Below are 12,019 nucleotides of genomic sequence, written 5' to 3' on the forward strand. Positions count from 1 at the left end.
CCTGGCACATAACCTTTTTTTTTTTTTTTTTTTTGAGACAGTCTCACTCGCTCTCCCAGTCTGGAGTGCAGTGGCGTGACCTCAGTTCACTGCAAGCTCCGCCTCCCGGGTTCATGCCATTCTCCTGCCTCAGCCTCCCGAGTAGCTGGGACTACAGGCGTCAAATACCCCTGATTTTTATGAGCAAATTTTGTAGTATCAAAGTTAGAGCTACAGGTAGGTGATGATAATCTAAACATACTTTCTTTCTTAAAAGCAAACCTTAAACTACAGGTTCTGAAACTAATCCAGAGATAATAGTACTTTTAACAGCATCAAATTATTTATACTTAAAATTTATACTTTATACTCTAAAAATAGTGACAGTCATAAGAAATTTATCTACCTGATAATTCTGAGGTAATTTTGGGATTAAATAAGCAAAACCCCAGGGCTTGTAGAGCAGCACTACTCAGCTCCGAGTTTTGACTGGAAATGTGAGTCTACAAAAACAAAACCACATTTATTACAAACAAGCACAACTGTAAATCAATCTTTAGAAAGCAGAAGTCAATTACAGAACAAACAAATTCATCACATTTTACTCCAACAAATCCTTGAGAATATGCATAAAAAATAAAAATAAACAAGGAATAAAATCAGAAGGCCATGTGTACAGTTTGGTAAAGAAAGGAGAGGAAACTGGATCGAGATCAACTGAATGAAGATAAAGGATATCTCTATACCTATGAAAGCAAAGAAAAAGAGGTCAAGAGATGAAAAATGCTAAAGACGTAACAGGGAAAAGGGAGTAAGGCCCTTCCACTGAGTAAACAAGAGACTCAAATGCAAAAGCTAACATCCTAACTTTAGAGTGGAGTGACATCTCTTCCTCCAAGACTGGGAGAAGGGGTTAGAATGTAACATTTATAAAGTATATATTATTATCTCAATTAGTAGTTATATAAAACAATTTTTTAAACCTTTATACATAAGAGAATTTCAATCCATGTCAATCTAGAAATTGTTTTTTTTCGGAGACAGAGTTTCGCTCTTGTTGCCCAGGTTGGAGTGCAATGATGTAATCTCAGCTCACTGCAATAATCTCTCACTGCAACCTCTGCTTCCCAGGTTCAAGAGTAGCTGGGATGACAGGCGTGCACCACCATGCCTGGCTCATTTTTTGTATTTTTAGTAGAGATGGGGGTTTCACTATGTTGGCCAGGCTGGTCTCGAATTCCTGACCTCAGGTGATCCACCCGCCTCAGACCCCCAAAGTGCTGGGATTATAGGCGTGAGCCACCTTGCCTGGCTGTCAATCTAGAATTGAAAGTCCAACTCATACTATTTATGTAAAAGCTATAAAAGGCCAAATCTGTCAAAGAGGATCTCAGTATGTTTACTTTTACCCTGTACCCCATTTCCTTGTACCATTTCCTACTCCAAAGGGATTTATCTTCAAAATCCCCCATATCTATTTGAATCAAATATCCAAGGAATCCTCAACTGTTATTCCTGAGCAGAACAGCAAATGTTAATGGTTAAATATACGAGCAGATACTTCCCTACAGTGTCTTCCGTATTTACAAAACGAAGCCAAAAAATGCAATCCCTAGAGTACAGAATGTAAGGGATATAATACAGCAACCAGGTGTAAGCAACTAAGTAAGGCTTAATACTTTGAGAGCTACTACTATATCTCCTGGATAATAGCTAGTAAATGTCTGTGATTAATTTTCATTAAACGTACTTGAAACTGTTCCTTAACGATAATGTGTCATTTTCAAGAATGTTGTGGATACCTAGACACAATCCTAGTTGAACTCTAAACACAACATAGAAACATGTTTTACTTTACCTGGTATGGTTACTACTCTGAAAGAATTCAATTATCCTTTCATTGCTTAAAATTGCTATTGTCCTATTATCAACCTTCCAGGTGCATGCAAATAATTTCAGGTACAAATCCTATTTACAAACAATGCAACTTGACTCAAAATGTATGCAATAAGGCTGCGCACAGTGGCCAACCAACATGGAGAAACCCCGTCCCTACTAAAAATACGAAAAACAATTAGCCGGGCATGGTGGCGTATGCCTGTAATCCCAGCTACTTGGGAGGCTGAGGCAGGAGAACAGCTTGAACCCGGGAGGTGTTCAAGCCACTGCACTCCAGCCTGGGCAACAAGAGCAAAACTCCGTCCCTCCCAAAAAAACAAAAAAACAAAAAAAAGTATGCAATAGACAACACCAAGAGTAGGCAGTATCTCTAATACTTAGCCAAAAATCACGTTAAAATGTACAATACGTGTCTGGAAGAAACACTTGTTTAAAGGCATATGGCTGGGCACGGTGGCTCACACCTGTAATCCCAGCACTTTGGGAGGCCAAGGCGGGCAGATCACCTGAGGTCAGGAGTTCAAGACCAGCCTGGTCAACATGATGAAACCCCATCTCTACTAAAAATATTAGCCGGACGTGGTGAGGGCATGCCTGTAATCCCAGCTACTCAGGAGGCTGAGGCAGGAGAATCACTTGAACGTGGGAGGCAGAGGTTGCAGTGAGCTAAGATTGTGAAACTGCACTCCGGCATGGGTGACAGAGCAAGACTCTGTCTCAAACAAACAAAAAGCATAAAAGTTGGGCATGGTGGCACCTACTTGTAATCTCAGTTAGTAAGGAGGCTGAGGTGGGAGGATCGTTTGGACCCAGGAGTTCGAGACTGGCTTAGGCAACCTATCAAGATCCCCACCTCAATTTTAATAATTAAAAACAAAAATAAAAGCACAAGAGCAAGGTCATAATAAAAACACAAAAAAATTTTTTAAAAAAGGAACAAGGTCATAAAAATAAGAACTCAAAGAAACATTGGAGGCCGGGCGCGGTGGCTCAAGCCTGTAATCCCAGCACTTTGGGAGGCAGATGGGCAGATCACGAGGTCTGGAGATCGAGACCATCCTGGCTAACACGGTGAAACCTCGTCTCTACTAAAAATACAAAAAACTAGCCGGGTGAGGTGGCGGGCGCCTGTAGTCCCAGCTACTCCGGAGGCTGAGGCAGGAGAACGGCATAAACCCGGGAGGCGGAGCTTGCAGTGAGCTGAGATCTGGCCACTGCACTCCAGCCCGGGCAACAGAGCAAGACTCCGTCTCAAAAAAAAAAAAAAAAAGAAACATTGGAGATAAAGTTCAACTTTTTCATTCTAAAAACAAGAAAATCTAAAAGATGTTAAGGATGGTCAGGAAGCCACTGAGTAGGCAAGTGAAGACACGAACACAGGTCCTATGTATGATGTCAAACATCATTTCCCTAAAGCAAAAAAGGTAACAGTTGTAGCAAAAACTGAGGGTGAATGAGGAAAAAGAAATTAATGCTACCTACAGAGTAGACCAAAGACAACTGTAATTTTAAAATCACTTACTTAGATGTAGATTCCAAAGGAAAGAAAACAGGTTAATCTCTGATCACTGCTTTCAAGAGCACAAACTCAGATTCAAGTGCCCTTAGGCAACTTAGGCAAATTAAATTAATTTCTTCACCTGCAAAGTGATCATTAAGAAATAATCTCATGGTACTATGGAGAGTTAAGTGATAAAGCATGTAAGGTAATTAAGAAAGTACCTGAGAAGCTTTAAGTAACAATAAAGAGTATTATAATCAGTATTACTACTGTTACATTTTAGATTCAAAGCTTTTGAGTCAACTGGCAAAACTTTTAAAAACCACCAAAAGTGGCTTGGCAAGGTGGCTCACGCCTGTAATCCCAACACTTTGGGAGGCCGAGGAAGGAGGATCACCTGAGGTCGGGAGTTGGAGACCAGCCTGACTAATATGGAGAAACCCCTTCTCTACTAAAAATACAAAATTAGCGGGGTGGTGACGGATGCCTGTAATCCCAGCTATTCAGGAGGCTGAGGCCGGAGAACCGCTTGAACCCGAAAAGCAGAGGTTTCAGTGAGCCAAGCCCGAGCCACTGCAACAGGAGCGAAACTGGGCAACAGGAGCGAAACTCCACCGCAACACAACAACAACAACAACAAAACAACTACCAAAAGTGAAAAACTATTTAACAAACCAATACATACCTTTAAAACTTTGTACAGCCGAGGAAGCTTTTTCTCGATTTCTATAACTACTTCTTTTCCTTCTTCTCCAGTCATACGACTTAAAAAGCAGGAAGAACACAAGTTTAGATAGTTGACAGGAAAAAAAAAAAAAACATTGGAGATAAAGTTCAACTTTTTCATTCTAAAAACAAGAAAATCTAAAAGATGTTAAGGATGGTCAGGAAGCCACTGAGTAGGCAAGTGAAGACACGAACACAGGTCCTATGTATGATGTCAAACATCATTTCCCTAAAGCAAAAAAGGTAACAGTTGTAGCAAAAACTGAGGGTGAATGAGGAAAAAGAAATTAATGCTACCTACAGAGTAGACCAAAGACAACTGTAATTTTAAAATCACTTACTTAGATGTAGATTCCCAAAGGAAAGAAAACAGGTTAATCTCTGATCACTGCTTTCAAGAGCACAAACTCAGATTCAAGTGCCCTTAGGCAACTTAGGCAAATTAAATTAATTTCTTCACCTGCAAAGTGATCATTAAGAAATAATCTCATGGTACTATGGAGAGTTAAGTGATAAAGCATGTAAGGTAATTAAGAAAGTACCTGAGAAGCTTTAAGTAACAATAAAGAGTATTATAATCAGTATTACTACTGTTACATTTTAGATTCAAAGCTTTTGAGTCAACTGGCAAAACTTTTAAAAACCACCAAAAGTGGCTTGGCAAGGTGGCTCACGCCTGTAATCCCAACACTTTGGGAGGCCGAGGAAGGAGGATCACCTGAGGTCGGGAGTTGGAGACCAGCCTGACTAATATGGAGAAACCCCTTCTCTACTAAAAATACAAAATTAGCCGGGGTGGTGACGGATGCCTGTAATCCCAGCTATTCAGGAGGCTGAGGCCGGAGAACCGCTTGAACCCGAAAAGCAGAGGTTTCAGTGAGCCAAGCCCGAGCCACTGCAACAGGAGCGAAACTGGGCAACAGGAGCGAAACTCCACCGCAACACAACAACAACAACAACAAAACAAACTACCAAAAGTGAAAAACTATTTAACAAACCAATACATACCTTTAAAACTTTGTACAGCCGAGGAAGCTTTTTCTCGATTTCTATAACTACTTCTTTTCCTTCTTCTCCAGTCATACGACTTAAAAAGCAGGAAGAACACAAGTTTAGATAGTTGACAGGAAAAAAAAAAAACTCCCTAAAATACATGCACAATCTTTTTAAAAATTACTTTCTAACTCTTGTAAATGAATTAACCCAGTAGGTAAGGTCCTTAAGGGCATATAGAATATACAATGCAATATATATCAGAAATGAAAGTAGAAAAACCCTCAGAATAACTTTTTACATCCGTTACACGCAAGTTGTGACAGCCTGACTCCAAAAAGACAGAACGGGGATCCCTATCCCTAGTTACTAACGATTTACTAAGCCTTTACAAAAGGTTTTACAAAAGTTTAGTACATGTCTATGAAAATTACTTTGAATCATTTTGCAATTAATAAAAATCAGTTTATTGCTGTTAAAAAACAAAAACAAAAAAAAAAACTCTGGGTAGCCACATTTTCCCAACACATCGGAGGTTTACGCTGAAAACCCCTCCTCCAACAACTACTTCCAAGCGAAACTTTAAAAAACCCCTCGCTTGCAAAACACGTGCAAGCTCCCTCGTTCCAAACACACACCTCAAGCGCACCAGCAGCAGTACCCGAGAACGTCACCTAGGATACATCTCCCCCGCCCCCCAACGCGTCCGCGACTCGGGTGTCCCCACATTTGCCAGACTTCTAGAACTCACAATCATTCTACGCGCCCCTCCCAACCACCTTCTTTCTCCCCACTATAGAGCGCTCCCTCCACCCAGCAACGCCCCGTGGCGGACCTCACCTGGTCAGAGTCAGGTAAGCGTCAGTCTGCCCTCCATGGGAGGCAGAAGGGTCTTCCAAAGTCTCCAACAGCGGTGCGAGGGGGCTCTGACCCCTGGCCGTCATGTCGGCCACCCTGAGGCCCGAACCGGAAGAGGAGAAAATCCAGTGACCGATGGAAACAGCCCCGCGGCGGCCGTGTGAGTCCGGCCCTCACACCCGCACGCCCGCCCCGGCCTCACAGCCACGCCGCGTCTGCACCCCAGGCCTCCGAAGCACCAAAACCCAGCGCGAACCTCCTCCGGCGCCCGGCACCAGGAACCTGAGGCCACGCCACATTCGGGCCTGGGCCCGCTCCCGCCACCACTTTCCCGGGCAGCTTTCAACAGAGGGAGGAGATCTGCAGAGGGCGGGAGAAGCCCGGGGAACGAGGCATCTCGCCGCGAGGGGGCGGAGGGTGGGCAGACTAAGGGCTCCCCGCGGCCTATCACTGTGATCCCGATATTTATCCCACCTAGGAAGATCAGCACAAGGTCCTCTTCGCCTCTGCCCCTCAGCACCCGGACGCTGCCAGAGCTTGACTTTCCCTGCTCCGGCTGTTTACTCACGCGTGCGGCGCTCTCCCTCCTAGACCAAGATGGCGGCGGGGCGGGCCCAGGAGTGCGCGGGAGTAGGTTAGGCCTGGCGGGAGAAGTTCGAGGCAATCCAACAGTCAGCGGCGCACTGGAGTTATCGATCGACTCCCTTCCCATCCGTTCCCTGCCCAGCTGCCGTGTCTCGCCCCTCTGGTCAGCATCAGGTGGTAGTGTTTTGCCTAAGGCGAGAGACTTGAAATTCAAAATGTGACTTAATTGCGCACACTCACTAGACTGAACTTAGTGGACCTTCAGACTAAGTGTTCAAAATCCAAGTCCAGTGCTTGTTGAAGTTTTAGCTACAAATCAGCAAAAGGAGATAACGTACTGTTAGGTTTAAGACTAAGAGCTGGCCGGGCGCAGTGGCTCACACCTGTAATCCAAGCACTTTGGGAGGCTGAGGCTGAGGTGGGCGGGTCACCTGAGGTCAGGAGTTCGAGACCAGCCTGGCCAACACATGGTGAAAGCCCGTCTCTACTTAAAAAAAAAAAAAAAAAAAACAAAAAAAACAAAAACAAAAATTAGCTGGGTGTGGTGGCGCACGCCTGTAGTCCCAGCCACTTGGAAAGCTGAGGCAGGAGAATCGCTTGAACCCGGGAGGCGGAGATTGCAGTGAGCCGAGATCACGCCACTGCACTCCAGCCTGAGCGACAGAGTAAGACTCCGTCTCTCAAAAAAAAAAAAAAGAAAAGAAAAGAAAAGAAAAGAGCTGTATCTCAAGAAGGTCTAGATTCCAGCTCTGGTTCCATGTGACTTTAGCAAGTTAGTTAACCTATGCCTCAATTTCCTCCTCTATAAAACAGGGCTTTTAATAGGTGAAGTGAGAAAAGGTTTGAGAGGCCAATGGTTCTCAAGTCTTAAGCGTACATAACAATGGCCTGGGGATATTCGTTATTAAACTGCAGCTTCCTGGGCCCCGCCTTTATGCATTGTAATTCAGTAGATTTAGGTAGCTCCCGAGGATGTGCATTCTTCTCTTAGGCCCCTGGGGGGGTGGAAGGGTGGGATTTGGCCGGGGCTTCTTCCCTACAGAAACTTCGGTAAACACAATGACAGTCATTTATCCTTATTGTTAATATGCTGCTCCCCTTTTCTTTTTCCTTTTTTTTTACTTTTCTTTTTTTTTTTTTTGAGACGGAGCGTCGTTCTTTAGCCCATGCTGGAGTGCAGTAGGCGATCTAGGCTCACTGCAACCTCTGCCTCCAGGGTTCAAGCGAGTCTCTGCCTCAGCCTCCGGAGCAGCTGGGATTACAGACGCCTGCCACCACACCCAGCTAATTTTTGTATTTTTAGTAGAGACGGGGATTTCACCATCTTGGCCGTGCTGATCTCGAAATCCTCACCTCGTGACCCGCCCGCCTCAGCCTCCCAAAGTGCTGGGATTACAGACGAGCCACCGTGCCGGGCTGTGTGTGGTTTTTTTAATGTCTGCCTCTACCCATTGGAATATAAATTCTGTGAGAACAGGGATTTTGCTTTTTTTTTTTTCATAATTTCCCGTTTATAATTAAAGGACGGGGGGGGGGTCATGTTGCTTGTATTTCTTTCATATGTATGGTTCTTTGATCTTCCAAAAATGTTATGTTTTAAATTTTATTATTTTTAAAGACAAGGCCTTGCTCTGTTGCCTGGGCTGGAGTGCAATTGGTGGTGTGATCATGACTTACTGCAGCCCTGAACTTCTTGGGTTCAGATGATCCTCCTGCCTCAGCCTTATAAGTAGCTAAAAAATGTTATGTAAGATTTTATCATTGTCATTCCTGTGCCTAAAATACTCTGGCCATTCCCATCAGCAACAGGATGGATTTCAAAACTTTTGACATAAAATGCAAGCCTATCATGATTGGGCCACTGCTTGTTCTTCATCTCCAGATTACTCCCACTTCATCAGATTCTGAACAGTTTGCTAAGATCTCCAGCCTCTCTGTGTCTTTGAAGACTTTTATTTACAGCATGTATTTAGAATATTAATTACCTTCTTCAAGAGTAATATATAAGAGTCAGCTGGTTCATACCTATAATCCCAACCCTTTTCAAGGCTGAGGCAAGTGGATCACCTGAGGTCAGTTCAAGACCAGCCTGGCTAATATGGTGAAACCCCTTCTCTACTAAAAATACAAAAATCAGCCGGGCGTGGTGGTGCACGCCTGTAATCCCAGCTACTCAGGAGGCTGAGGCAGGAGAATCGTTTGAACCTGGGAGGCGGATTCAAGGCAAGATTGCGCCACTGCATTCCAGCCGGGGCAACGGAGCGAGACTGTCTTAAAAAAAAAAAAAAAAAAAGAGTCAACTAAAATCACACCTTTTTGTGAAATCTTTCCCTCATCTACTCTCCAACCACACACATTCTCTTCATGGAGAATTAAATGCTCCTGCCTCCCTGCTATCATGCTATTGATCTGATAAAATGAGTATCTCATTAATTTATTGTTGTTTGGTGGTAGGTGTTTGAGTGCAGTAGCAGTGAGTAGGAGTTGACAGGTAGCCTGAGGGGGATTAGTTCCATCTGTAATCTCATCTCATCAGCGCCCCTCCCTGGCATTTGACATTTTCTCAATCTGATCTAGAGTGCTAAGGGATTACAGAATGAAAACAAATACCCTTCCCCACCCAGACCCCTCTTCACACACCCTTACAACTTGGTTGCTACCCCAAAACTTCTCTTTTATAGAAATTCCATATAAATTTCTATAGAAATGTTTATAGCTACCCTCCTGGATCTGCTACCTTTGGGCAATAAATTCATATACCTAGCACTCAATAAATATAATTTGAAATAATTTGTTCATATATTAATTCATCCATCCTTTCATCCATTCATCCAACTAGTACACAGTTTCTATCTTTCCCTCTCTAAATCCTACATCTCTTCTCCCCAGATCATCTTCCCTTTCTAGACGAAGAGCCTTATATCTGCAATCCAATATTCCTTTCTAACTTCCTCATTCATGTTTTTTTGTTTTGTTTTGAGACAGAGACTTGCTCTGTCACCCAGGCTGGAGTGCAGTGGTGCAAACATGGCTTACTGCAGCCTCTACCTCCTGGGCTCAAGTGATCCTCCCACCTCAGCCTCCTAAGTAGTTGGGACTACAGGCATGCACCACTATGCCTGGTTAATGTTTATTTTTTGTAGAGATGAGGTCTTGCTATGTTGCCCAGACTGGTCTCAAACTCCTGGGATCAAGCAATTCTCCCACCTTAACCTTTCAAAGTGCTGAGGTTATAGTCGTGAACCACCATGCCCAGCCACATTAAGCACACATTACTCAGCAAACATGAAGCCTATAATCTATGTCTATCAATGACTCCTTTCTCTTACTTGTCCCCAGTGGTCCTAATGATTCTCCCTTCTCAATAATTCTTAGATCTGCCCACCAATGTGTATCTAAAAATCTCAATTTATAGCCTAAATACACCTAAACATATTATTTCAGGGCTAGAACATTGCTTTTTTTTTTTTTTTTTTTTAAACTTTTTATTGAGTGCCTGGTACCATACATGCATTATCTTTCTTTCTTTTTTTTTTTTTTTTTCTCTTTTCAAGGCAGAGTCTCGCTCTGTTGCCCAGGCTGGAGTGCAGTGATGCAATCTCAGCTCACTGCAACCTCAAATGTTGCAGTGTTGAAGTGATTCTCATGCCTCAGCCACCCAAATAGCTGGAATTTCAGGTGTGCACCACCATACCCAGCTAATGTTTATATTTTTATCAGAGATGGGGTTTCATCATGTTGACCAGGCTGATCTGGAACACTTGACTTCAAGTGTTGGCCTCCCAAACTGTTGGGATTACAGGCGAAAGCCACCACGCCCAGTCCATACAAGCATTATCTCATTTATTTCTCACAATAGTTCTAAGACGAATTACTTTCCTGGATTTATAAATAAGCCATGTAAAGCTTAAAGAGTAAATTAAAACAGAGAACTTTAATCTAGCCATGTGTAACAACAAGTCTACTTAAACTACTTTCATTCATCAAAATGTAGTGAGCTCTACCCTGCACAAGGCACTGTGGTAAAATGGCTTTCATGATAGATTTATTACTAAATCTTGTAAGAAAAATAAAGTGTAAAGTCCTATGGGAGCCCACTATGTAAAGGGCTCATATAGTAATTCATTTAGTAAAATCAAGTATTCATCTGTAATCCAAATTATTGTAGTAAATGCAATGACCTCAGCTTTGAATCAAAGAAATGAGTGTTTACTCGCTGTGCCACTGTGTGACTTGAGGTCCTCCAGAAAAATACTCAAAATTACCACATCTTCATCAGTAAAATTAGAAGACTATACTTACATCAAAGTTCAATGCTTAGCACAAATCTTGGCACATAATAGGCATTTAATAAGCATTTAAGTGAATACATGAATACATTGTATTAATTTAAAATTTCTTAATTCTTTTCTAAAATATAATTAGTTTAATTCTTATAATTTAAAAATTGTGCAGAATTATATAAAAATCAACTGAAGGCCAGGCACAGTGGCTCATGCTTGTAATCTCAGCACTTTGGGAGGCCAAAGTGGGCGGATCATGAGGTCAGGAAATCAAGACCATCCTGCCCAATATGGTGAAACCCATCTCTACTAAAAATACAAAAATTAGCTGGGTATAGTGGCAAGTGCCTGTAATCCCAGCTACTTGGGAGGCTGAGGCACTAGAATTGCTTGAACCCGGGAGGCGGAGGTTGCAGTGAGCTGAGATCACACCACTGCACTCCAGCCTGGTCGACAGAGTGAGACTCCGCCTCAAAAACAAAAACAAAAAACAAAAAAAAAACTCGATATGGATTAAAGACTTAAACATAAGACCTGAAACTGTAAAACTACTAGAAAAAAACCAATGGAAAAACTTCTTGACATTGGTCTGGGTCTGGGCAATGATTTTTTGGATTTCACTCCAAAAGCCTAGACAACAAAAGCAAAAATAGACAAATGGGATTACATCAAACTATAAATCTTCTGCTCAGCAAAGGAAACAATCAGCAGAGTAAAGAGATAACCTATGGAATGGGAGAATGTATTGCAAACCACACATCTGGTAAGGGTCAATATCCAAAATATTTAAGGAACTCAAATAACTCAGTAGCAAGAAAACATAATGTGATTTAAAAATGGGCAAAGGACCTAAATAGACATTTCTCAAAAGAAGACATACAAATGTTGAACAGTTATATGAAAACATTTTCAACATTGATAATCATTCAGGAAAAGCAAATCAAAACCACAATGAGATATCACCTCACACCTGTCAGAATGACTATTATCCAAACGACAGGAGATAACAAATGTTGGTGAGGATGTGGAGAAAAGGGAAATGTTGAACACTGTTGGTGAGAATGTAAATTAGTACAGCCATTATGGGAAACCAAAGGGTCCTCAAAAAACTAAAAATAGCATTACCATATGATCTAGCAACCCCATTGCTGGGTATTTACCCAAAAGGCTTGAACTCATCAGTATGTCTCTTCAT

General features: G+C 42.4%; 1 protein-coding gene across 10 annotated transcripts in view; it reads right to left on the minus strand.

Annotated features, from left to right (window-relative positions):
• Positions 1-6,581, minus strand: part of RIF1 (replication timing regulatory factor 1) — a 136,173-nt gene extending 129,592 nt beyond the window's left edge. For 5 of the 10 annotated variants that reach the window (XR_004441769.1, XR_004441771.1, XR_004441770.1 and 2 more), the window contains exons 1-4: positions 6,431-6,581; positions 5,939-6,052; positions 5,114-5,192; positions 386-482 (exon numbers count right to left, since the gene is read on the minus strand). Coding sequence is in view for 5 of the 10 variants with exons in the window: in XM_033231532.1 (XP_033087423.1) it covers positions 386-482; positions 5,114-5,192; positions 5,939-6,042 (280 nt within the window). In the remaining 5 variants the exon portion in view is untranslated. Of the gene's footprint in view, positions 1-385; positions 483-4,064; positions 4,144-5,113; positions 5,193-5,938; positions 6,053-6,430 lie in introns of all 10 variants that reach the window. The other 5 variants (XM_033231536.1, XM_033231535.1, XR_004441772.1 and 2 more) reach the window with 4 other exon arrangements.
• Positions 6,582-12,019: the final 5,438 nt, after the last annotated feature.

The sequence above is a fragment of the Trachypithecus francoisi genome, unplaced genomic scaffold (assembly GCF_009764315.1).
Source record: "Trachypithecus francoisi isolate TF-2019V2 unplaced genomic scaffold, Tfra_2.0 Lachesis_group13, whole genome shotgun sequence".
NCBI classification, from domain to species: domain Eukaryota; kingdom Metazoa; phylum Chordata; class Mammalia; order Primates; family Cercopithecidae; genus Trachypithecus; species Trachypithecus francoisi.